Genomic DNA, 24689 nt, shown 5'->3' with positions numbered 1-24689 from the left:
TCGTTTCATAATTTCTGGGCCGGCTGGAGAAGGAAGCGGGGAAGCTTCCCCTCCCAGAGGCTATGGTGGGACGTGGGCAAGGCTCACGTCCGCGTCTTCCGTCAGGAGTACGGGAGGGGGTCGACGAAGAGGCGGAAATCCAGGATCGGGGAGTTGGAGAGGGAGATGCTCGACCTGGAGTCACGCCTCGGTCAGCCCGACGCGGACCTGGCCCTGCGCGGGGCGTACGAAGAGAAGAAGGACGCGCTCTGGGATCTGCAGCTCATCGGGGCTCGGGGCGCGTACGTGAGGTCGCGGATCCAGCTCCTCCAGGACCTGGACCATGGCTCCCCCTTCTACTTGCTAGAAAAAAGGCGTGGCACCCGTCAGCAGCTCCTTGTGCTGCTGGCCGACAACGGGTCCCGCGTCTCGGATCCGGAGGGTATCAGGGCCCACGTCCGGAACTATTACACAGCTCTGTTCTCTCCAGATCCGTCCAGCGAGGATGCTCACAGAGTTCTGTGGGACGACCTGCCGCAGCTCGGCCCGGAAGACTTGACGCACCCGTCACTTTTTAGAGGAGCTGACCGGCGCCCTCGACCAGCTCTCGAGGGGCAAGTCCCTGGGGCTGGACGGGCTGACTGGAGTTCTTCAGGGCGTTCTGGGACATCCTGGGGAGCGACTATGCACAGGTTCTGGGGGAAGTGTCTAAATGCCGGAGAGCTGCCCCTTTCTTGGCGCAGGGCGGTCATCGTCCTGCTGCCAAAGAAGGGGGACCTTCGTTCCTTAAAGAACTGGCGTCCGGTCTCCCTCCTCGGCACGGATTACAAAATCTTCGCCAGGGTGTTGTCTTCTCGCCTGGCCTCCGTGCTGGCCCACATGATCCACCCGGACCAGTCCTACACGGTCCCGGGCCGGAGGATACACGATAACGTCCACCTGGTCCGGGACCTGATCCATTTCTGTCGACGGGCTGGTCTGCCGAGCGCCTTCCTGTCTCTCGACCAGGAGAAGGCGTTCGACAGGGTCGATCACGAGTACCTGCTCGGGACTCTGCGGGCATTCGGGTTCGGGGCGCAGTTCGTCGCCCGGATCCGACTTTTGTACGCCGCCGCAGAGTGTCTGGTTAAAGTTAACGGGTCCCTGACGGCGCCCCTTCGCTTCGGGAGAGGAGTGCGTCAAGGCTGCCCCCTGTCCGGCCAGCTGTATTCCCTGTGCGTGGAGCCTTTCCTGCGCCTCTTGCGGAGGAGGTTGTCGGGGCTGGTTCTGCGCGGCGCGGGCACGGGGGTGGTCCTCTCGGCCTACGCCGACGACGTGCTCCTCACTTTCACCGACCCGGCTGACCTGGGGAGGATGCGCGAGTGCCAGGCCGTGTACTCGGCGGCGTCTTCCGCCAGGATCAACTGGGCCAAATGTTCCGGACTACTGGTCGGCCCGTGGCGGGTGGACTCTCTGCCGGAGGAGTTACGGGGGTTCAGCTGGAGTACCACCCATCTCCTCTACCTGGGGGTCTACCTCAGCCCGGCTGAGGAATCCTGGCCGGCCAACTGGCAGGAGCTGGAGGCCAAAGTCTCGGCTCGCCTAGGCCGCTGGACAGGACTGCTCCGAGTGCTATCTTACAGGAGTCGAGTGCTGGTCATAAACCAGCTGGTGGCCGCCATGCTGTGGTACCGGCTGGTCACTTTGGTCCCTCCTCTTGGCTTTGTCGCTGGCATCCAGAGAACGTTGGTCGATTTCTTCTGGGACAAAAAGATGCACTGGGTCGCCGCGCAGGCTCTGAGTCTCCCTATTGAGGAGGGCGGTCAGTCGCTGGTGTGCGCCCGCACCCAGGTCGCGACGTTCCGCCTTCAGACCTTGCGGCGATACCTTTACGTCGAGCCTCCTCCTAGATGGTGCGCCCTGGCGACGTATTTTTTCCGCCAGGTGCGTAACCTCAACTACGACACGCAGCTCCTGTTCGTCGACCGTGACGGTTTGCAGGTCGCCCTCAAGACGCTGCCTGTCTTTTACCAGGACCTGATCACTGTCTGGAACATGGTCGAATCGCGTCGCGCCTACCCTCCGGCTGGAGTAGCGGCTGTCGTCAGGGAGCCGTTGCTCAGGAATCCGCACCTCCGTACTCGCGGGTTCGAGTGGCTGTCGGAGGAGAGGGCCGCGGCGGCGAGGGTGACCAGGGTCGGGGACGTGCTGGGTGCCGGGGGCCTGGGCTGGACGCTGCCGCAGGACATAGCAGGCAGGGCGGCGGTAGACGTCCAGTACGTGGCCACCGCCATCCGACGCCTCAAAACGGCGGTGCTCGGACCCGACGTAGTACACCAGTTGGAGGACGCTCAGGTGTGCGGTGGGATCCCGTCCGAGCTCACCCCAGCCCGGACGGAATTTCACATTGGCCCCAAGGTCCCGTACTTCCCGCGGGAGCCTGTGCCCCACAACCTGAGCCGCCTCCGAAATTTTAACTTTGTTTCGTTTAGGGAGGTGAACAGGAGAGCCCTGTACAGACTGCTGCTGCACACCGTCCACCTCTTCTCCCTCATCCACCGTCCGGACACGCCTTGGCGTGCCCATTTGCCACCGGGCGGTGGGGATCCCCAGTGGAGGGCCCTCTACGCGGGAGTCCTCCCCCTTTCTCTCGGGGATCTGGGGTGGAGGGTGCTGCACGCAGCAGTCCCCTGCAACCGCAGATTGCGGTGGTTCACGGACTCCCAGCCCAACTGCTTGTTCTGTGGCGCTGTGGAGTCCGTGGACCACGTGTATATTGGGTGTGGGCGTTTGCACTCCCTTTTTGATTTTCTGAAAAACCTTCTCCTCTGTTTTTGGCTGCACTTCAGTCCCACGCTCCTGATCTTTGGGCACCCGGTACGGAGGAAGGAGGGCAGGTCTGAAGACCTCCTCGTGGGTCTGCTCCTGGGCCTGGCCAAACTGGCCATCAACAGGTCCAGGCAGCGGGCTGTGGAGGGGGTCGTTAGGGCCGACTGCCTGCCCCTCTTCCGCGGTTACGTTAGAGCCCGGGTGTCCTTGGAGAAGGAGCACGCGGCGTCGACCAACACCCTGGAGTTGTTCAGGGAGAGGTGGGCGCCGCAGGGAGTGGAGTGCATCATTTCTCCCTCCAATTCTATTTTGATTTAGTCCCTACCCTCCCCTTCACTGTTTTGATCACACAGCACTGTCCTTTGATGTGAAGGGCAGTGTTTGTCACTGGCCACCCGGGTGTTTTCCTGTCTTCCTGGTGGTGGAAACTGAATAAAGATTCGTGCACTTTGTGAAATAAAAAAAGAAAAAAAAAAAGAAGAAAGAAAAAAAAAAAAAAAAAAAAAAAAAAATTCCCCCCTGTCTCTCTGGGGAAGAGGTGGTGGCTCTTGGAGGGGAGAGACACTCCAGCAGCGCTGCCCCTCTCCAGGTGAAGAGCCTACGGTGCCTCTTGACTGTCCCGCACTGTGGCGTCCTGCTACCTCAACTCCTCCGGCCCCTGGGGAGGACTTTAATAGCTACGTGGGCCGTGGTGCGGACGACGACGGTGGACCCTCTGCTGGGTCGTCGAGGGGAGGAAGGTGTTATCTTCGCTCCTCCCTCCCAGATTGTTTTTCTGGGGGCCTTGGCCCTGGGGGAGGACCTTTTCCCTGAGGAGCCGGGCGTCCCGGTGTCGGGAGAGGAGCGGGGCCCCGAGCCTCTGCCGCCCGACGACCCGAACCCGGGGCGTTACGGGAAGGGGTGTGCTGAGGAAGGTACTGCCGGTGACCCTGGGGGTGGGGTTGGTGGGAGTTTGAGGCCAGTTGGCGGCGCCGGACCAGCCCCCATCCTCTCGTTGGGGTGGGTCGGTGACCGAGGGTGACCTCCCGGAGGAGGTTTCGGGATCGGTGGCGGATGCCGGGGACGACGCGGACTCTATCTACAGCGACATTTTCGAGTCCCAGGTGCCCCCCCACCGATCTCCCCCCTCATCCCCCTCGAGGAACTCCGGGAGTTTGTCGAGGAACTCCGGAGTCGCCAGGTACAGCCCAACTGGCGCTCGACTGCTGGAGCTCATTCGAGAGAGTTTACTGCTCGCCAGGCGCCTGGGCCCCTACGTGAACGAGCGAAAGCAAGTCAGGAACTTCCTGGGGGCACTCCTGGTGAGGGCGAGGGAATTCTGTGCCCCTCCTTCGTCCTCCCAGTAAAAGTGTGTGTGTGTATATAGGGTTTTAACTGTACTGGTTGCACAACGCTTCCGACATGGAGACAACTATAGCCAGCCTCAACATCAACGGCAGCAGGGAGTCACAGTGCAGATTCCAGACCCCCTCGGTCCTTCGCGACGGGAGGAATGCTATGTGCTTCCTGCAAGAAACCCACACTACCCGGGAGACGAAGCCACCTGGCTCCTGGCGTGGCGGGGGGGGGGTCTACATGAGTCACCTCATCCGGAGATCTGGCGGGGTGGCTATCTTGTTGGCCCCGCATTTTCAGCCGGAGATTTTGAGGGTCAGGGAGCCTGTGCCGGGCCGTTTGCTTCACCTGATGGTTCGGCTGGGGGGGCGCGGTGCTTCACTTTGTGAACGTCTACGCTCCCCTGGCCGGGCTGAGGCAAGCGAGCTTCTTCGGAGAAGTGTCCGCTCATTTCGCCTCCATCGACGAGAACTAGTGCGTCGTCCTCGGGGGAGGTTTTAACTGCGTCATCGAGGGCAGGGACCACGGCGGTGCCCGCACGGGTTGGCCGTCGGGGAGGAGGCTGCGGGACTTGGTCAAGTCCTTCAACCAGGTGGACGTCTGGCGGAATCTCCATCCTGACTCCGTCGTCTTCACCTTCGTGAGGCCTGAGGTCGGAGCGTCCAGAATCGACCGCCTGTACATTTCGCAGGCGTGGGCCTCCACGCGGCAGGTGTCGTGCACGGACCATCACCTGGTGTGGGCGGAACTCCTTCTGTTCGGCGCCAGGCTCGGCTCCGCATACTGGCACTTTAACAACCTGCTGCTGGAGGACGAGCGGTTCTGGGACTCGTTTCATAATTTCTGGGCCGGCTGGAGAAGGAAGCGGGGAAGCTTCCCCTCCCAGAGGCTATGGTGGGACGTGGGCAAGGCTCACGTCCGCGTCTTCCGTCAGGAGTACGGGAGGGGGTCGACGAAGAGGCGGAAATCCAGGATCGGGGAGTTGGAGAGGGAGATGCTCGACCTGGAGTCACGCCTCGGTCAGCCCGACGCGGACCTGGCCCTGCGCGGGGCGTACGAAGAGAAGAAGGACGCGCTCTGGGATCTGCAGCTCATCGGGGCTCGGGGCGCGTACGTGAGGTCGCGGATCCAGCTCCTCCAGGACCTGGACCATGGCTCCCCCTTCTACTTGCTAGAAAAAAGGCGTGGCACCCGTCAGCAGCTCCTTGTGCTGCTGGCCGACAACGGGTCCCGCGTCTCGGATCCGGAGGGTATCAGGGCCCACGTCCGGAACTATTACACAGCTCTGTTCTCTCCAGATCCGTCCAGCGAGGATGCTCACAGAGTTCTGTGGGACGACCTGCCGCAGCTCGGCCCGGAAGACTTGACGCACCCGTCACTTTTTAGAGGAGCTGACCGGCGCCCTCGACCAGCTCTCGAGGGGCAAGTCCCTGGGGCTGGACGGGCTGACTGGAGTTCTTCAGGGCGTTCTGGGACATCCTGGGGAGCGACTATGCACAGGTTCTGGGGGAAGTGTCTAAATGCCGGAGAGCTGCCCCTTTCTTGGCACAGGGCAGTCATCGTCCTGCTGCCAAAGAAAGAGGACTTTCGTTCTTTGAAGAACTGGCGTCCGGTCTCCCTCCTCAGCATGGACTACAAAATCTTCGCGAGGGTGTTGTCTTCAGGCCTGGCTTCCGTGCTGGCCCACATGATTCACCCAGACCAGTCCTACACGGTCCCAGGCCGGAGGATACACGACAACGTCCAACCTGGTCTGGGACCTGATTCATTTCTGTCGACGGGCTGGTCTGCCGAGGGCCTTCCTGTTTCTTGACCAGGAGAAGGCGTTTGACAGGGTCGATCATGAGTACCTGCTCGGGACTCTGCGGGCATTCGGGTTCGGGACGCAGTTCGTCGCCTGGATCCGACTTTTGTACGCCGCTGCAGAGTGTCTGGTTAAAGATAACGGGTCCCTTTGCTTCGGGAGAGGAGTGCATCAAGGCTGCCCCCTGTCTGGCCAGCTGTATTCCCTGTGTGTGGAGCCTTTCCTGCGCATCTTGTGGAGGAGGTTGTCGGGGTTGGTTCTGCACGGCGCGGGCTCGGGGGTGGTCCTCTCGGCCTACGCCGACAACGTGCTCCTCACTTTCACCGACCCGGCTGACCTGGGGAGGATGCAAGAGTGCCTGGCCGTGTACTCGGCAGCATCTTCCGCCAGGATCAACTGGGCCAAATGTTCCGGACTACTGGTCGGTCCGTGGCAGGTGGACTCTCTGCCGGAGGAGTTACGGGGGTTCAGCTGGAGTACCACCCATCTCCTCTACCTGGGGGTCTACCTCAGCCCGGCTGAGGAATCCTGGCCAGCCAACTGGCAGGAGCTGGAGGCCAAAGTCTCGGCTCGCTTAGGTCGCTAGACAGGACTGCTCCGAGTGCTATCTTACAGGAGTCGAGTGCTGGTCATAAACCAGCTGGTGGCCGCCATGCTGTGGTACCGGCTGGTCACTTTGGTCCCTCCTCCTGGCTTTGTCGCTGACATCCAGAGAACGTTGGTCGACTTCTTCTTCTAGGACAAAAAGATGCACTGGGTCGCTGCGCAGGTTCTGAGCCTCCCTATTGAGGAGGACGGTCAGTCGCTGGTGTGCGTCTGCACTCAGGTCGCGCGTTCCGCCTTCAGACATTGCAGCAATACCTTTACGTCGAGCCTCTTCCTAGGTGGTGCGCCCTGGCAACATATTTTTTCCGCCAGGTGCGTAACCTCAACTACGACACGCAGCTCCTGTTCGTCGACCATGACGGTTTGGAGGTTGCCCTCAAGACGCTGCCTGTCTTTTACCAGGACCTGATCACTGTCTGGAACATGGTCGAATCGCGTCGTGCCTACCCTCGGGCTGGAGTAGCGGCTGTCGTCAGGGAGCCGTTACTCAGGAATCCGCACCTCCGTACTCGCGGGTTCGAGTGGCTGTCAGAGGGGTGGGCCGTGGCGGCGAGGGTGACCAGGGTCGGGAACGTGCTGGGTGCCGGGGGCCTGGGCTGGACGCTACCGCAGGACATAGTGAGCAGGGCAGCGGTGGACGTCTGGTACGTGGCCACTGCCATCCGACGCCTTAAAACGGCGGTGCTCGGACCCGACGTAGTGCACCAGTTGGAGGACGCTCAGGTGTGCGGTGGGATCCCGTCTGTGCTCACCCCAGCCCGGACGGAATTTCACATTGGCCCCAAGGTCCCGTACTTCCCACGGGAGCCTGTGCCCCACAACCTGAGCCGCCTCCGGAATTTTAATTTTGTTTCTTTCATAGATGTAAAAAGGAGGGCCCTGTATAGACTGCTGCTGCACACCGTCTACCTCTTCTCCCTCATCCACTGTCCGGACACGCCTTGGCGTGCCCATTTGCCACCGGGCGGTGGGGATCCCCAGTGGAGGGCTCTCTATGCGGGATTTCCCCTCCCCCCCCCCCCCCCCCCTTTCTCTCGGGGATCTGGGGTGGAGGGTGCTGCACGCAGCAGTCCCCTGCAACCGCAGGTTGCGGTGGTTCACAGACTCCCAGCCCAACTGGTTGTTCTGTGGCGCTGTGGAGTCCGTGGACCACGTGTATATTGGGTGTAGACGTTTGCACTCCTTTTTTGATTTTCTGAAAAACCTCCTCCTCTGCTTTTGGTTGCACTTCAGTCCCATGCTCCTGATCTTTGGGCACCCGGTACGGAGGAAGGAGGGCAGGTCTGAAGACCTCCTCGTGGGTCTGCTCCTGGGCCTGGCCAAACTGGCCATCAACAGGTGCAGGCAGCGGGCCGTGGAGGAGGTCGTTAGGGGCGACTGCCTGCCCCTTTTCTGCGGTTACGTTAGAGACCGGGTGTCCTTGGAGAAGGAGCACGCGTTGTCGACCAACACCCTGGAGTTGTTCAGGGAGAGGTGGGCGCCACAGGGAGTGGAGTGCATTATTTCCCCCTCCAACTCTATTTTGATTTAATCCCTACCCTCCCCTTCACTGTTTGATCACACAGCATTGCCCTTTTGTGAAGGGCACTGCTTGTCACTGGCCACCCGGGTGTTTTTCTATCTTCCTGGTAGTGGAAATTGAATAAAGATTCGTGCACTTTAAAAAAAAAAGGAGTGGCGGCTGTCGTCAGGGAGCCGTTGCTCAGGAATCCACACCTCCGTACTCGCAGGTTCGAGTGGCTGTCGGAGGAGAGGGCCGTGGCAGCGAGGGCGACCAGGGTCGGGGACGTGACGGGTGCCTAGGCTGGACGCTGCTGCAGGACATAGCGAGCAGGGCAGCGGTAGACGTCCGGTACGTGGCCACCGCCATCTGACACCTTAAAACAGCAGTACTCGGACCTGATGTAGTGCACCAGTTGGAGGACGCTCAGGTGTGCGGTGGGATCCCGTCCGTGCTCACCCCAGCCCGGACGGAATTTCACATTGGCCCCGTACTTCCTGCGGGAGCCTGTGCCCCACAACCTCAGCCGCCTCCGGAATTTTAATTTTATTCCCTTTCAGGGGGTAAAAAGGCGGTCCCTGTATAGACTGCTGCTGCACATCGTCCACCTCTTCTCCCTCATCCACCGTCCGGACACGCCTTGGCATGCCCATTTGCCACCGGGCGGTGGAGATCCCCAGTGGAGGGCTCTCTACGTGGGCGTTCTCTCCCTTTCTCTCGGGGATCTGGGGTGGAGGGTGCTGCACGCAGTGGTTCCCTGCAACCACAGATTGCGGTGGTTCACGGACTCCCAGCCCACCTGCTTGTTCTGTGGCGCTGTGGAGTCCGTGTACCACGTGTATATTGGGTGTGGGCGTTTGCACTCCTTTTTTGATTTTCTTAAAAACCTTCTCCTCTGCTTTCGGTTGCACTTCATTCCCACGCTCCTGATCTTCGGGCACCCGGTACGGAGGAGGGAGAGTAGGTCTGAAGACCTCCTTGTGGGTCTGCTCCTGGGCCTGGCCAAAGTGGCCATAAACAGGTCCAGGCAGCGGGCCATAGAGGAGGTCGTTAGGGCCGACTGCCTGCACTTCTTCCGCGGTTACGTTAGAGCCCGGGTGTCCTTGGAGAAGGAGCACGTGGTCTCCACCAACACCCTGGAGTTGTTCAGGGAGAGGTGGGCGCCACAGGGAGTGGAGTGCATTATTTCCTCCTCCAACTCTATTTTGATTTAGTCCCTGCCCTCCCCCTTCCCTGTTTGATCACACAGCATTGCCCTTTGATGTGAAGGGCACTGCTTGTCACTGGCCACTCAGGTGTTTCCCTTCTTCCTGGTGGTGGAAATTGAATAAAGGTTCGTACACCTTGTGTCTCTTACTGTGTCTCACACCTGCACACACACAACATTGGTGCTGGGGGAAAAATAAGCTCTACCGCAGTTAGGCGGTAGCGTGGGGGTTAAATAAAAAAAATAAAAGCAGGAGATTAGTGTTAGGGGTTCTATTCACTCTGAGAGCTGGCTCTTGAGGGAGCTGGACCAGTGTGTGTGTAAACACGCACAAGGACTCTCTTCCTTGAAGGTGTCTGAGAGGAAGGGGGAACTGATTCTGGGACCAGCTGCCCCACAAAAAAGGAAAAAAAAAAACAGGAATGTCAGACATTCTGTTCACTCAGAGATGACTGTGTCAAGGACTTTCCAAGTGTAAGTAAAGAGTGACTTGGTGACAGGATACCGGCCTCTGTAGAGTTATTGCACTCCTGGTTCTGGACTTCCTCCATGAGGCAAATTATTAGGGATACTTTGTCAACAGCATGCCATTCTCAGCACACACTTCATTTTATGCTGTTATGTCCAATCTCTTGCTTTTTCCATGTTCCTGATAATCACAATCAAAATTTAAAATTCCAGTGATGTGCATAGGACACATATGCAGTCATTGAGCAGTGAAACAGATTGTCAACTGGCAATGCTGCAGCAATGGGTGGATTAAAAAAGCAGCCTCTGTGGCAAACAGGGAGGTCTGCATCCAGGGCAACACTTACCCGTCAAACTTCACTGCCATTAACATTAGCCGTGAAAGCACAAAGGATGGTACAGGTCTTATTTCAAAATTAAATTACATTTTTATATATTGATATTACATTAATTTTACTGATACATGCATCATTGTTATTAGTTGAGACTAGCCCATTGGTTCCACTGATGGTCACAGGGTATTAGAACATTTCTTTTATTATGCAAAAATAGTGTTGTGTTATTTTGATCATTCTTTATTGAAAGGATAGCTGATCGGCATGGACGAGTTGGACCAAAAGGACTGTTTCCATGCTCCACAACTCTATGACACCTTTAGGAATCATTTGGTCTCATTGGTCCCATAGAATTTTTGCCAGCAAGACATTGAGCTAATAACTTCAATTATTTTGTCTCTGTAGCAGTTCCCTTTAAAAAAAGGCAGTTTCAGCACTAAAACACACACAAAGTATTCTGGTGTTCTGACCTATCATCTTGATACCATTTACTAACAACACAGTGCAAATAATGTGCATTACATACAGCAACTCACAGCATTTTGATTTGGAACTATACCACTAATTCTTCAATATTACAAAACCTTGGAACTAATCTCCTAACAGCACCCTGGATATCCATGCACCACGTGGACTTCAGCGGTTCAAACAGACAACTCATCACCTTTTTTATTAGGAATTGCAAGAAATGTTGGCCTTGCCAGAGATGGCCAGATCCCATGAAAGAATAAAATAAATTCTGATTACACTCAGAACCCTCTGTAGCACAGCTGTCATATATTTTCATTTAAATAATAATCTGCTTTTTCTATTCTTTGTACCAAAATGAATAATCTCATGTTATCCTGAATTGTACTCAATTTTTTTGCATGCCTATTTATACTTCTTGCCAGATTTTGTGTCGTCCTCACAACATGCTTTCCCATCCATTTCCATATCACCAGCAGATTTAGTCACAATTCTCTCTCTTCATCCAAGTCATTGATATAGATTGTAAACAGGTGATGCTGATTTATTCCAATTTTTTGTTTCCAGTTATTATACCCAATATCGTGAACTCTTAATCTTAAATTTAGCATCTATCAAATGTCTTATGAAAATCCAAATGAAATATATATAATCATTCCCCTTTATCCACCCTACTTCTTACATTCTGAAAAAGATTAAAAAATATATCAAGCATGATTGCCTTTACAAAATCAGAGTTAGTGTGCTTGATTACATTGTACTTTTTAAGATGTCCACTGCCATGTCCTTAATAACTGATTTCAGCATTTTCCCAATTACAAATGTTAGATTAACCAAGTACCCACAGGTATCTATTTTTGGTCTTCCTCCTTTCCAGAAAAGGGGTGTTACATTGGTAATTTTCCAATCTGCAGTGATCTTTACATAAACCACAGGATTTTTAAAGATTACAACTTTCTGCCTTTGCTCCCACTATTACTTCCCCTGTCTCATGCCCTAATGTTATTTAAGCTATTTCACTTCATTTTACATAATTGGGTGGCACGGTGGCACAGTGGTTAGCACTGCTGCCTCACAGCGCCTGAGACCCGGGTTCAATTCCCGCCTCAGGCGACTGACTGTGTGGAGTTTGCACGTTCTCCCCGTGTCTGCGTGGGTTTCCTCCGGGTGCTCCGGTTTCCTCCCACAGTCCAAAGATGTGCAGGTCAGGTGAATTGGCCATGCTAAATTGTCTGTAGTGTTAGGTAAGGGGTAAATGCAGGGGTATGGGTGGGTTGCGCTTCGGCGGGTCGGTGTGGACTTGTTGGGCCGAAGGGCCTGTTTCCACACTGTAATGTAATCTAATCTAATCTAATCTAAACCAACTGGTTCACTACCTCTGTAATCACTTCCTTTAAGACCCTTGTAGACCATCAAAGCTAAGGGGACCTGTCAGCCTTTAATCCATTTGTTTGCCTAGTACTCTTTCTCTAGTGATAGTAATTGTTTCAATTTTCTCCCTTGCCTTTCTACTTGTCTTGGTATGCTTTTGATGTCTATGATCATGAATACAGATATAAAATACTTTTTTAAAATTTCTGCCTTTGCTCCCACTATTACTTCCCCTGTCTCATGCCCTAATGTTATTTAAGCTATTTCACTTCATTTTACATAACTGAGAAACCTTTTATCATCTGTTTTTACATTTCTTGCTAATTAGCTCTGATATTCTAACTTCTCCCTTTATTTTTTCATTCTTTGCTGGCTTTCAAAATGTTTGTGATCTTCTGGCCTACAACAAATTTTTGCAACATTGTAGACTTTTTCTTTTAATTCAATGCTATTCTTAATTACTTTAGCAAGATGAATCACTTTCTCATGAACATTAACTTCTCAGTCGAAGATATCTTTAGAGTGTTATGAATTTTTTCCTTAAATATCTGCCACTGTTTCTCTTTCACTTTAACTCTTAACCTATTTTCCCAGTTTATGGTAGCCAACACTGTTGTCATACTATTGCAATTCCTTTAGTTAGAATGAAAACTGTAATCTCAGGTCAAATTTTCTCATTCTGAAACTGAATGTGGAATTCTATCACGCTTCAATAACTTTTCTCCAGATGATCATTTACAATTAGGTCATTAACTATTGTTATTCTGATATATATCACAAGATCTAAAATATCCTGACGAAGGAGCAGCGCTCCAAAAGCTAGTGCTTCCAATTAAACCTGTTGGACTATAACCCGGTGCTGTGTGATTTTTAACTTAATCCTGTTCCCTGATTGGTTTCACAACATATTGTCACCAGAAAATGTCCTGAAGTCAACCCCAAAGTTATCTTTGTCAATTTGATTTGTCCTATGAAATGAAGGTTAAAATCACACCATAATTATAGTACCTTCCTTACTAACTGCCACCATTCCTTGATATATATTTTGTGTTATGGCGTAGTTATAAACTACTCCTATCAATGACATGTTTCTTCTGCTATTTTTTATTTTCACCCAAACTGATTCCACACCTTGATCTTCCAAGTCAAAATCATTTTGCTCTAAGGTATTGTGATAAAATTTTATAGCACATGACTATAATTTGGGAATTTAAATTTTAAAGTAGTGGTTAATGAGGTTTTGATTTAGTTCTATGAAGATGCCTTTTTTTTAAAGAGAGATAGGAGTCCATTTTTGAATACACTGTTTCAAACATCATTTCCAAGAAACCATATGACTGAAGCTAATAAGAGATAGCTACCTGGGGAATTAATTGATGAAATGTTTATAAAGTTGGACAGTTAGGATAAATAGAAAGACAGACTCATGGCCAAAATCAGGTTTCAGTTGAGAAGAACAGCTTCATACCAGAAGTAAGTAGTTTAGTTTATGGTAGTATAGGTTTGCACAGCTGGAAATGACTAGTTTTAGCAGTTTAAGTGGACTGGGGATTTCCTAAAATTCAGCAAGAAGTCAGTGAAATAGTGGACATCTGAGTATCTGAGGGAGAGACAGAAAGAGAGAGGATCACATCTAGAAAGCCATTGAAAATAAATGCTTGCAACCATCTTAGTTACATAAACAGTTCAAGAATTAAGATTAGAAAGATACTTCACTGAGGTTGAGTGTTTGTAAAGGATAATGCTATCAAAAAAGTTGAACTTCTCTTTTTGCTGGTATGCTAAGATCTTTCTACATTATCATATTTATATAACTTTTTTATTCTGTGTAATACACTTATATTCTTTTGTTAAAATTCAATGGCAGCCTCATGTGGATGTAACTGCACTCTCCGTAACCTAACTGCAAAACTAAAAGTTCCAATCTATCAAGACAGATATTACCCTCAGATTTGACGTGTCCAACATTACCATCAGGTGGGATCATATCTGTACTAATTTCTTCCAATATTAACAGAGCTATGCTGCCTCATTTTCATTTCTTCCTACTGTTTTGAAATGTTAAAAACTCTTGAATATGCAGTTAGTTTCTTCAATGGCTGTCACATTAGGCCTATTTATTTCTATTTGTGCTGTCAATAGTCTATATTATCGCAAACATTGCATGCATTCAGATAAAAGACCAATACTATTGTTGTCTTAACCATTTTTACCTGTTCCAACTTCATTTGTTAGTGCATTCTTATGTTTAGATGTGCATTCCCTTCCCAGCACTCCGATGATCATTACCTATATCACTAATCTGCTCTTTAATATTCTAATCTTCCCTTACCTGGACAGGCTATTTGCACCAAGTAAAAAGTTGATGAGACAACTTTCTAAGTTGTGAGTAAACTTCCATCTTAAATAAGAATTTGAGAAGTTCATTTATTTTACTAAATACCAGAGCAAACTAGAGTGAGCCAGTGAAGAACATTTCTTAAGCCACAAGCATTTAGATCTCCAAAACCAGTAACTACTAACTTGCACCATTGGAAAACTTATTGTCTAAGGCTAGATACTATAATTTGTGCATCAGCAGTTTGAACTGGACCATGAACTTATGGCAAAGTTATATTAAATAGTATACAGTATAGACAATATATAAATTGCATAGGATCCTGGACAGTCATAATTAGAATACTGTGTACAATTTTGGTCGTCATCGTATTAGAAAACAGAAACCCTGAAGAGGTGGATACAAGATATACAAGATATACAAGGATGAAACTGTGGCTCAGTTAGCCATAATCTCAGCTCTTGAGTTAGAAGGTTGTGAATTCAAGATGGATTCCAAAACCCAGAGCAGAGGCTGATACTCCAAATCAGTCCTAAGGAACTCCTATAGTATCAGAAGGATGATCTTTGGGTTTAGATGCTTAAGCTAAGGGACCATTTGCCTCTAAGATGAATGTAAATGATTCCATGGCATTATTTCAAAGAAGAGCAGAGCTACCCCAGATGTCACAAAAAGCATATCATCTGGTCATGATCACACTGGGACCTTGCCACGTGCAAACTGACTACGGTGCATTGTTGACATTGCAACAATGACTATACAGTCAGTACAGTAATTTTGAAATGAAGTGCTTTGGAATGTCCTGAAGTCTTAAAAGGTGTTATATAATCGCAATACTTTCTTTATACAGAACTGAAAGATTACAGCTATTGAGAAAGAAAAAGCAGTTTGGGATTTATTTTTCTGTACAGAAAAGAAAAATATCTTCAGAAAAGATCAGGTGTAGACATGGTCAAAATTATGAACAAGCTTAATAGGATGGTTATAGAAGGGTAAATGTTTATACTTTCATATCTGAAACAGTGTATTAATTTGATTTGTATCTTTGTCGAACAAGTCTTATTGTAGAATAAATCAATAATTCTGTTGTTTGTTAAGGAAAACTGATTGATAGACATTTTTATTCTAAAATTTAATATAGATCAAAATATAACTGGTCATGTCAGTAACTGCATAAGGTATTTAAAGTTAGGTCATGACCAATGGAGTGGTGGGACTGGAGAGACACAGTGCACTCTCCAACCCCTCAGTTGTAACACTTTACAAGCACAAATTTAAGGGGTTCATCCAGAAATTCTACATTCACATGTACTGTTAGATGGAAGACACAGTTTGCATAGTAAATACAATTTGCTGCTTATTAAGCAAATCTGACAAGTAATTAACGATTTTATTACTCTGTGCTGGCTGAAGTCTAAGAGGCGCTACTTTTATTGCAGCACTACACAGACTTAATATCAACTTACTAGAGCAGATAGCACCCTAGGCCACTATTTGCAAAATCTTGTGTAGTGCCTTCAATTACTTAAAGAAGAAAGACATGCAGGTACTGGCCTGAGGGACACCTGTGCCAAGTGAATCTACATAAATTTGCAAAATGCTAAATATAAGTTTCTTAAAAACAAAACTTTCATACGTATGATGTCCCAATGGGACAACATCAAAATCTCAATCAAACTAGCCATCAGCCTTAGATGAGATGCTAAAATTTCACTTGACTGTGGCTCAGCAAATAAACCCTATCTTACAAGGTAATGTAAGTGTTTTAAATCCTAAAACCCGAGGAATGCAGAAAACCATATCGCTTATTGGCTGGCTAAATAACTGGAATATGTGAATTCATAGAAGAATGACTGTTCTGTATTGACAGGTTAAACATCTCACATGAAAGGGATAAACCCCTGATATTTTTATTGTATATATGAGAGTGATCTAGACTAGATATGCTGGATCCAAACTTAGTTGAAAAGCAGTTTCTTATCAATTAAAAGAAATATTAATATTAGTAGTTATTTACAGAAGGAGGCTGCTAAAATTTTCAAACCAGAAATTAATCTGAATCTTTTGTCACATGATCATTAAAATCAGAAAAATCAGTTTCTACCATCTTGATTTATCCACCTAGAACAACCCTCCATTTCCCAGTGCTGCTTCCAGCTAATTCCTAAATCATTCCAGATTTTCACTTAATCGCTCTGTTCAATAGGCCATTTCAAATATTGTTTTTTATTAGTTTAACTCATTTGCCCTTGTACTAGTTTCAGTTTAATTTATTGTAGTCGCATGTACCTAAGTACAGTAAACGCCTGGTTTTGCAAACAGTGCAAGCAGATCATAACAAACAAGGGCATACAGATCACAAGGTGCTTAGCTAGACCATAAACAGTATTTAATTTAAATATTCCATATTTATCCTTTCTATTCCCTTAACAAAGTTAAGTGTCTCTATGTCATCACGTTTTAGAAACTGTCTTAATATGTTAAAACGTCCCAAGCCCATCTTGCCTTTCCAAATCTCATATCCTTCAAACTAAGGAATAGACTAATGTCTGTTCATTTGACTGCTTTGATGGCTTGAAGACTTCCCTCTGTTTTACAGTAACTAGAACTGAGCACAGTACTCCAATGTACAGTCTGAAAAAGATCAATAGAAACAAAGATCAGGAGAGATGTAAAACTGACTGCTGATTCATGACTGCCTATATTTTATCACACAATGTCAATTTTGTACCCATGTTAAATTGCTTACTGTTATAGATGGTTCCCATTCCCACTCCCTCTTACAACAGTTTTTAGACTTTAGAATTTTATGAAAAATACCAAAATCTCTCAGCACTTGGCTGAACCACAAACCCGCTTATTAAAACAAATCTCTGAGTGCCCTGATACAAAATTCTAAGTGAGTCTATATTACACAACACCTTTTTGGTTTTAATGATTTAAATATCTCCACAATTTAACCTGACCTAAGACAAAGTTACCATGACTTATTAAGAAAAAGAATAGTTTTGTAAAATCACAGGCAAAATCTCATGCTTTGCTCAATTCAATTCAACTTAGACCAAACCCTTTTGATTTGGTTGTTCTATTTAGGGTGTCCCTTAATCTCTCACTACCCATATCATTTGGATTTGACTGACCAATCCTGACCCTTCTGATTGCAGTATAATTACTTCAATTTCATCCCCTTTTTATAGTGATTCATATCAAATATTTCATAATCATATCAAACATTTTCCCATTGATTGGGATATCTGTGAGTCAAGGTGTCATCAGGTTTTTTGCAGCACAGGAACACTTTGGCCCATTGCTTGTCATCAAGCATCCATCTATTCTAATCCAATTTTCCAGAACTTCGCCCTTACCTGAGTATGTATTGGCATTTCTTGCATTCATCTAAATACTTCTTAAAATGTCATGAGGTCTCCTGTTTCTGCCACCCTTTTGGGCAGTGAGTTCCCGATACTCACCATGCTCTGGGTCAAAACATTTCCTCAAATACCCGCTAAACCTCCTGCTCCTCACTTTAAAACTGTGCTACCTTGTCACTTACCCTCCTACTCAGGCCAGTTACCTTATTTATGTACCTTGTCTGTATGCCTCAGAACTTCATGCACTCAGTTAGGAGCTTCCTCAAACTTCGCTGTTCTAAGGAAAACAACCACAATCTATGGAGGTACTGGTGTTGGACTGGGGTGGACAAAGTTAATAATCACACAACACCAGGTTATAGTCCAACAGGTTTATTTGGAAGCACTAGCTTTTGGAGCCTTCATTAGGTGGTTGTGGAGGTTAAGATCATGCTCACAGAACTTATAGCCAAAGGAGTCCAGTGTCATGTAGATGTGATACAGTAAACAATCTTAGATTAAAACTTTTACAATGAGATATGCTGGTTTCTGTTCTTTTAAATTAAATTCTCAAGATAGCTCAGCTTTTTAAACAATTAGTGTGAATTCTGTGTCCCAATGCTATGTCAGACTGACAACCCCTCTGGACAGTTTTGGAGTTTGGATTCATGCACTTTTTGAATAAAATAAAACTAATTTTGCAAAAACAAATTCTCCCCCTAAGCTCATATGTGTGTGCATGTAGGAGTGACAGATTGAGTGTGCATGTGATAAAGTGTGTGCGTGTGTAAGCTTGGTTAAGTGTGTGTGTGTGAGTGTAATGGGGTATGAGAGAGAGGGTGTGTCTGTTGGTGTGAGTGCAGGGGGTGTATGTGTGTGCATATGAGAGACACCTTACATATGAGGGAGGATCTACGTGGTGTGTGTGTGTGTGTGTGTGTGTGTGTGTGTGTGTGTGTGTGTGTGTGAGAGAGAGAGAGAGAGAGAGAGAGAGAGTGTTATTGAGTGAGAGTGAGAGAGAGTGAGTGTGTGAAAGAGTGAGTGTGTGTGAGAGACACGCGCACGTGGGAGAGAGAGCGAGAGAAAATATCGTGCATGGGGTCACCTGTAGTGTGACATGAACCCAAAGGCCCGGTTGAAGCCATTTCCATGGGTACCGAACTTTGCTATCAGCTTCTGCTCAGCCACTCTGCATTGTTGCTTATCCCAAAGTCCGCCTTGGAGGATGATCACCCCAAGGTCCGAGGCTGAAAATCCCAGACTGCTGAAGTGTTCCCCGACTGGGAGGGAACACTCCTGCTTGATGATTGTTGTGCAGTATCCATTCATCCATTGTCATCGTGTCTGCTCGGTCTCGCCAATGTACTATGCCGCAGGGCATCCTTGCCTGAAGTGTAGGAGATAGACCGCGCTGGCTAAGTCACATGAGTACTCGCTGCATACATGGTGGGAGGTGTCCCCACGTGTAATGGTGTTACCCGTGTTGATATTCTAACACATCTTGCAGTGACTGCTGTGTTGTTGTCCTGAAGGTTGGGCAGTTTGCTATGAATCATGATCTGTTTAAGATTTGGTGGTTGTTTAAAGATGAGAAGTGGGGGTGCTGGGAAGGTCTTGGCGAGGTGCTTATCCTCATTGATTATGTATTGCAGGCTGTGAAGAACATGGCATAGTTGTTCAGCGCCCGGGAACAAAGGGCACCCTGTCTGTTACAGCCTGTGTCTGTTTCCTGTGGAGGTCATTACAGTTTGTCACTGTGGCACATCAGAACTGGTGGTCGATGAGTTGAGCATCGTACCCTATTCTTATGAGGGCATCCTTGAGCATTTCCAAGTGTCCGTCACGTTTCTCTTCATCCAAACAGATCCTGTGTATGGAGAGGGTTTATCTGTAGGAGATGGCCGTTTTAATATGTTTTGGGTGGAAGCTAGAGAAGTGTAGCATTGTGAGGTTAACCGTGGGTTTGCGGTACAGTGAGGTACTGAGGTGCCCATCCTTGTTGGAAATCCACGTGTCTAAGAATGAGACAGGTATTAAAAAGTAGTCGATGGTAAGTCTGAAACTTGTTGATCTCTTCATAGCTAAATCAACATCCTGGTGAATCTCTTCTACACTCTCTCTAGTGCAAGCACATCCTTCATATAGTAAGGTAAAGTTTCCATAGTCCCAGAGAACCACAAGGCTGCTCCCTTACTAAAGAGAGACAACTGGTGTTGGTTTAAAATGAGAGTCACCACATCTCTGATAAGAGGTGAAGTTGAAATGGTCGGACCTTCATGGTAACCTTCATAAAATATGGTGACCAGAACAGCACATGTTACACCAGCTGTGGCCGAACTAACATTATGAACAGTTCCAACATGATCTATTTCCTCTTGTATTCAACGCCTTGACTAATAAAGGCAATGAGCCCATATGTTAACCATCTCGTCGACCTATCTTCAAGGATCAATGGACATACACATATAGTCCCTCTCATCCTCTGTATTTGCTAAGTTCATACCATTCAAAAATAATTTTAAAAGGCAGAAATTATCTTATTTTCAAAGAAATAACACACAGTTTAATAATATCTTTCACACTGTCAGGATACCCCAAACAATTCACAGCCAAATAAAAACATTTGAAATAAAGTCACTTATGAAAAAAGCAGCCAAAATGCACACAGCAAGATTCTAACAAATGAGTTAAACAAACAGATTACAAAGCATCAATGATAAATACCTGCCAAGCAAACTGTCCTGCAGGAAATGCCATGAATGTATTATGTTCACTTGAAAATGCAAATATAGGGCCTCATTTTAACATCTGATCCAAATGATAGCACATCCAACAGTGCATCATTCCTTCAGAACTACTCAATCTCAGGAGTGTTACTGCTGAGCTACAGATAACATTGAAGTAAATATTCCAAATACAATGGAGTATCCAAAGATTCCTTTTATATTACAGATGCTTTTACAGGTGAATCATTACCATAATTTATATTGCTCAAAGCTCAAATTTTAAAACATTAATTCATCTCAGTACTATAGTAGCATTTCATTAGGTAGATGGAAAAGCTACACACTGTGTGATTTTAAAATGCAGCACTTATGACAAAAAAATGTAGCTGGCATTTGTGCAACACAAAATTCAATACACACGTCATTCGCACAAAACAAACTGTTTAAGAAGGGTGGTAAGGACAAGCCAGGGAACGATAGACCAGTGAGCCTGACATCGGTGGTGGGCAAGTTGTTGGAGAGAATCCTGAGGGACAGGATGTACATGTATTTGGAAAGGCAAGGACTGATTAGGGATAGTCAGCATGGTTTTGTGCGTGGGAAATCATGTCTCACAAACTTGATTGAGTTTTTTTGAAGAAGTAACAAAGAGGATTGATGAGGGCAGAGCGGTACATGTGTGATCTATATGGACTTCAGTAAGACGTTCGACAAGGTTCCCCATGGGAGACTGGTTAGCAAGTTTAGATCTCACGGAATACAGGGAAAACTAGCCATTTGGATATAGAACTGGCTCAAAAGGCAGAAGACAGAGGGTGGTGGTGGAGGGTTGTTTTTCAGACTGGAGGCCTATGACCAGTGGAGTGCCACAAGGATTGGTGCTGGGCCCTCTACTTTTTATCATTTACATAAATGATTTGGATGCGAGCATAAGAGGTACAGTTAGTAAGTTTGCAGATGACACCAAAATTGGAGGTTTGGTGGACAGCGAAGAGGGTTACCTTAGATTACAACAGGATCTGGACCAGATGGGCCAATGGGCTAAGAAGTGGCAGATGGAGTTTAATTCAGATAAATGCGAGGTGCTGCATTTTGGGAAAGCAAATCTTAGCAGGACTTACACAGAATGGTAAGGTCCGAGGGAGTGTTGCTGAACAAAGAGACCTTGGAGTGCAGGTTCATAGCTCCTTGAAAGTGGAGTCGCAGGTAGATAGGATAGTGAAGAAGGCGTTTGGTATGCTTTCCTTTATTGGTCAGAGTATTGAGTACAGGAGTTGGGAGGTCATGTTGCGGCTGTACAGGACATTGGTTAGGCCACTGTTGGAATATTGCGTGCAATTCTGGTCTCCTTCTTATCGGAAAGATGTTGTGAAACTTGAAAGGGTTCAGAAAAGATTTACAAGGATGTTGCCAGGGTTGGAGGATTTGAGCTATAGGGAGCGGTTGAGCAGGCTGGAGCTGTTTTCCCTGGAATGTCGGAGGCTGGGGGGTGACGTTATAAAGGTTTACAACGTCACCTTGTGGATCGGGTAAATAGGTAAAGTCTTTTCCCTGGGGTCAGGGAGTCCAGAACTAGAGGGCATAAGTTTAGGGTGAGAGGGGAAAGATATAAAAGAGACCTAAGGGGCAACTGTTTCACGCAGGGGGTGGTACGGGTATAGAATGAGCTGCCACTGGAAGTGATGGAGGCTGGTACAATTGCAACATTTAAGAGGCAGTTGGATGGGTATGTGAATAGGAAGGGTTTGGAGGGATATGGGTCGGGTGCTGGCAGGTGGGACTAGGTTGAGTTTGGAAGTTGGACCGAAGGGTCTGTTTCCATGCTGTACATCTCTATAACTCTAAAAGCATGACTGACAGAATGAGGGTCACAGGTGACACATGTTTCTAGATTGTCACATCTCACTGGAGTAACATACTAGAAATCATGCCACACTCTTCCCAGTGTTATCTCAAAAGTGAAAGCCTTTACCAAACTATGTAAAGTCCACAATTTATCTGTCAGATAAATCCAAGTCAATAGAAAACACAGATCATGTTTGTGTACATAAAAAGAACTACTATTTATTACAAATAAATAGATTCAAATCTCAAGTAGACAACTATGAACTGTTGAAATATAACTCCATCCCCCCCCATCTAAAATATGCACGCACAAGCAAATGTGCATACAAAGAAAAATATTTTGGTGTTATGGTTGGAACGTTAAAAAGACATTGGGGAAACAGTTCAGTACCTCAGGATTCTATGGAGTGTTGCTTTTGTTTCCCAAGTCCTCCAGTTCTCTAACATTTTCCTACGGGCTCTCTCACTTCTTCACAGGAGGCACAATTATTTGATTTACTGTATTGGTTAAAAGCAACAGGGTACAATAAATGGAGGGAGAAAATAAACTTATTTTCTTCAGGCTTTCAGCATTTTAATGGACAGGGAGACACACCAGCTGTCTTCTCAACAGCCTATATGCTCTACATCCCATTATGAAGCATGACTGCTCAAAGATTATTTGCAGAGCACTGTTCACACCCATAAGCTGTTCACCTGCTGAGGAGCTAATCAGGCAGCTATGGTCAGGCTAATGATCTTTGGCATTCACAACTGATGACAAATGCCCAAACCAATCAGCTACTTGTTGCTGGCTAAATCTCACACAACCTGGTGCCATGCAGACTCCTTCCACACTTGCCCCACAGCTTTCAAATCAACAGTGTAAACACAACTTCCAATTATTTTCATTAACCCGATTCTTAAAAGTACAGCAATTTTTTCCACAATCCTTTTTTTCTAAGATAGTGCTTTTCCCAATTCAGTCCACAATCAAAAACAAAGTAAAATAAAAAGATACAGTCTTTACAAGATGCACTTGTCTATCCACTCCACTACTCCATCCACATTCTGATGTAGTGTGTGTATTCTGGCCCAGCTTTCACTTATTGCCATATGCTGTCTGTGATGACTACGATAAACCTGTGCTTGGAGCCTCACTTCGACTTAGTGTGGTGAACAAGCCCTTCTGAGTTTCAGTACTTTTTTTTTACCACTGGTGGAACCTTTTGTCCCGAAATACTTTTTGTTATTCATAATATTCATAATGCTTAATAATAGGATGCAGTCTTTTTATATCAGTCCCTCAAAACTTGTCCGATTCATGTGGATAGCATGTCTGCGCATAGCCTAACTCTGACTGCACTGCTAAAGGTCACCAATACAGAGTTCATTGTACTGCTAAATGGTATGGTGCATTATTGTAAAGTTTAACTCATGAGAAAATGCTGCAGATAATCAAATATTATTAGCCCTTAGCAGGGGTGTGATAATTCCATTGAAAAAGTAACTAAATATAAAAATAACTGGGCAAAATACAGTCTTACAAAAGCAAATGGCACTATAAAGAGGAACATTTTGAACAGAGGGGTTAGGTGGTAACTCTGAGGGTTTTGGTGGCACTGTAAAGGGACAAGCACCTGTGTGAAGAAAACTGTGATAGCTGGAGGAAAACTACAATCATATGATGTTTGTACTGTATTAACTAATTTGTTTTTAATTTGATGGGTGAGGAATTATCAATGAGAAATGATACTGAAGTTTCATTTAATTACATCCATTATAGTGCCAGAAAATTGCTGGGAATATGAGTTGTAGTTTTCTACTGTTAGTTAGATTCTTCTAGGTTGTCAAGAAGACAATATCTGTCCTTCAATTTCATAGAAATATGCACTTCCATGATTCCAATTTGGCAGGCAGTGAGTGTGCAAGTTAGAATAAATTGAAACAAAGAGCACTGAGTTGAGATCCTTGGTGACAGCAACTATAAACTTTCTGACTATTTTTACCACAATGGGTACATGAAGGAGTTCATAAGGCTGAAATGGAACTAAAGCATCTGATTAAATCAAAAACAACAAAAATGCTGGTTCAACAGACTATGGAAGATATAAGACTCTGAAATTCGACAATATCTGTCATACCACATGCCTGCCAAGTAAAAGTCTGAATGACAAAATGGAACAGAAAAACTTCATAGATTTTTATCAGTGGATTCCTAAAAAGAAACAGAGTGGCTGGAGTGTTAAACAAGTCTTTAGCGCTATCTTTAAAATTTCAATGTTTAAAATAGAAGTTGGTTTATTTTAATATATTTTCTTTTTTTCGATTTGTAGATTTGTTTCAGATATTCATTCACTCTGGTCTAATAATGCATCAGAATGACCAGATTATGAATCAGGAGAGGATCATGATCATGGATATTGGTAACTGATTTATTTTAAAATCAAACTCCCTGTATAGATGGCACAGTAATATTTCAAAAATGAAATATTCAGTGCAACTTTTAAACAAGAATATTCAAAGATAGAGATTGGAAATAAATGCTTAACATCTTCCTCAATATTTT

General features: G+C 46.9%; 1 protein-coding gene across 6 annotated transcripts in view; it reads right to left on the bottom strand.

Moving 5' to 3' along the window:
- sugct (succinyl-CoA:glutarate-CoA transferase) overlaps positions 1 to 24689 on the bottom strand; it is a 475105-nt gene that overhangs the window by 238207 nt on the left and 212209 nt on the right. Inside the window, exon 13 of one of the 6 annotated variants that reach the window (XM_087986077.1) lies at positions 17470 to 19585. The exons of the other annotated variants lie outside the window; for them this stretch is intronic. Coding sequence (XP_087842203.1) covers positions 19376 to 19585 — 210 coding nt within the window. The 3' untranslated portion in view covers positions 17470 to 19375. Of the gene's footprint in view, positions 1 to 17469; positions 19586 to 24689 lie in introns of those variants that run through there. 6 annotated transcript variants of the gene reach the window in all.

This window comes from Chiloscyllium plagiosum, unplaced genomic scaffold (assembly GCF_037043375.1).
Source record: "Chiloscyllium plagiosum isolate Xiang-an unplaced genomic scaffold, Cpla_swu_hap1 HiC_scaffold_4, whole genome shotgun sequence".
Classification (NCBI taxonomy): domain Eukaryota; kingdom Metazoa; phylum Chordata; class Chondrichthyes; order Orectolobiformes; family Hemiscylliidae; genus Chiloscyllium; species Chiloscyllium plagiosum.
The sequence above is the reverse complement of the archived record's forward strand: the minus strand, read 5'-3'. Positions and strand labels throughout refer to the sequence as shown.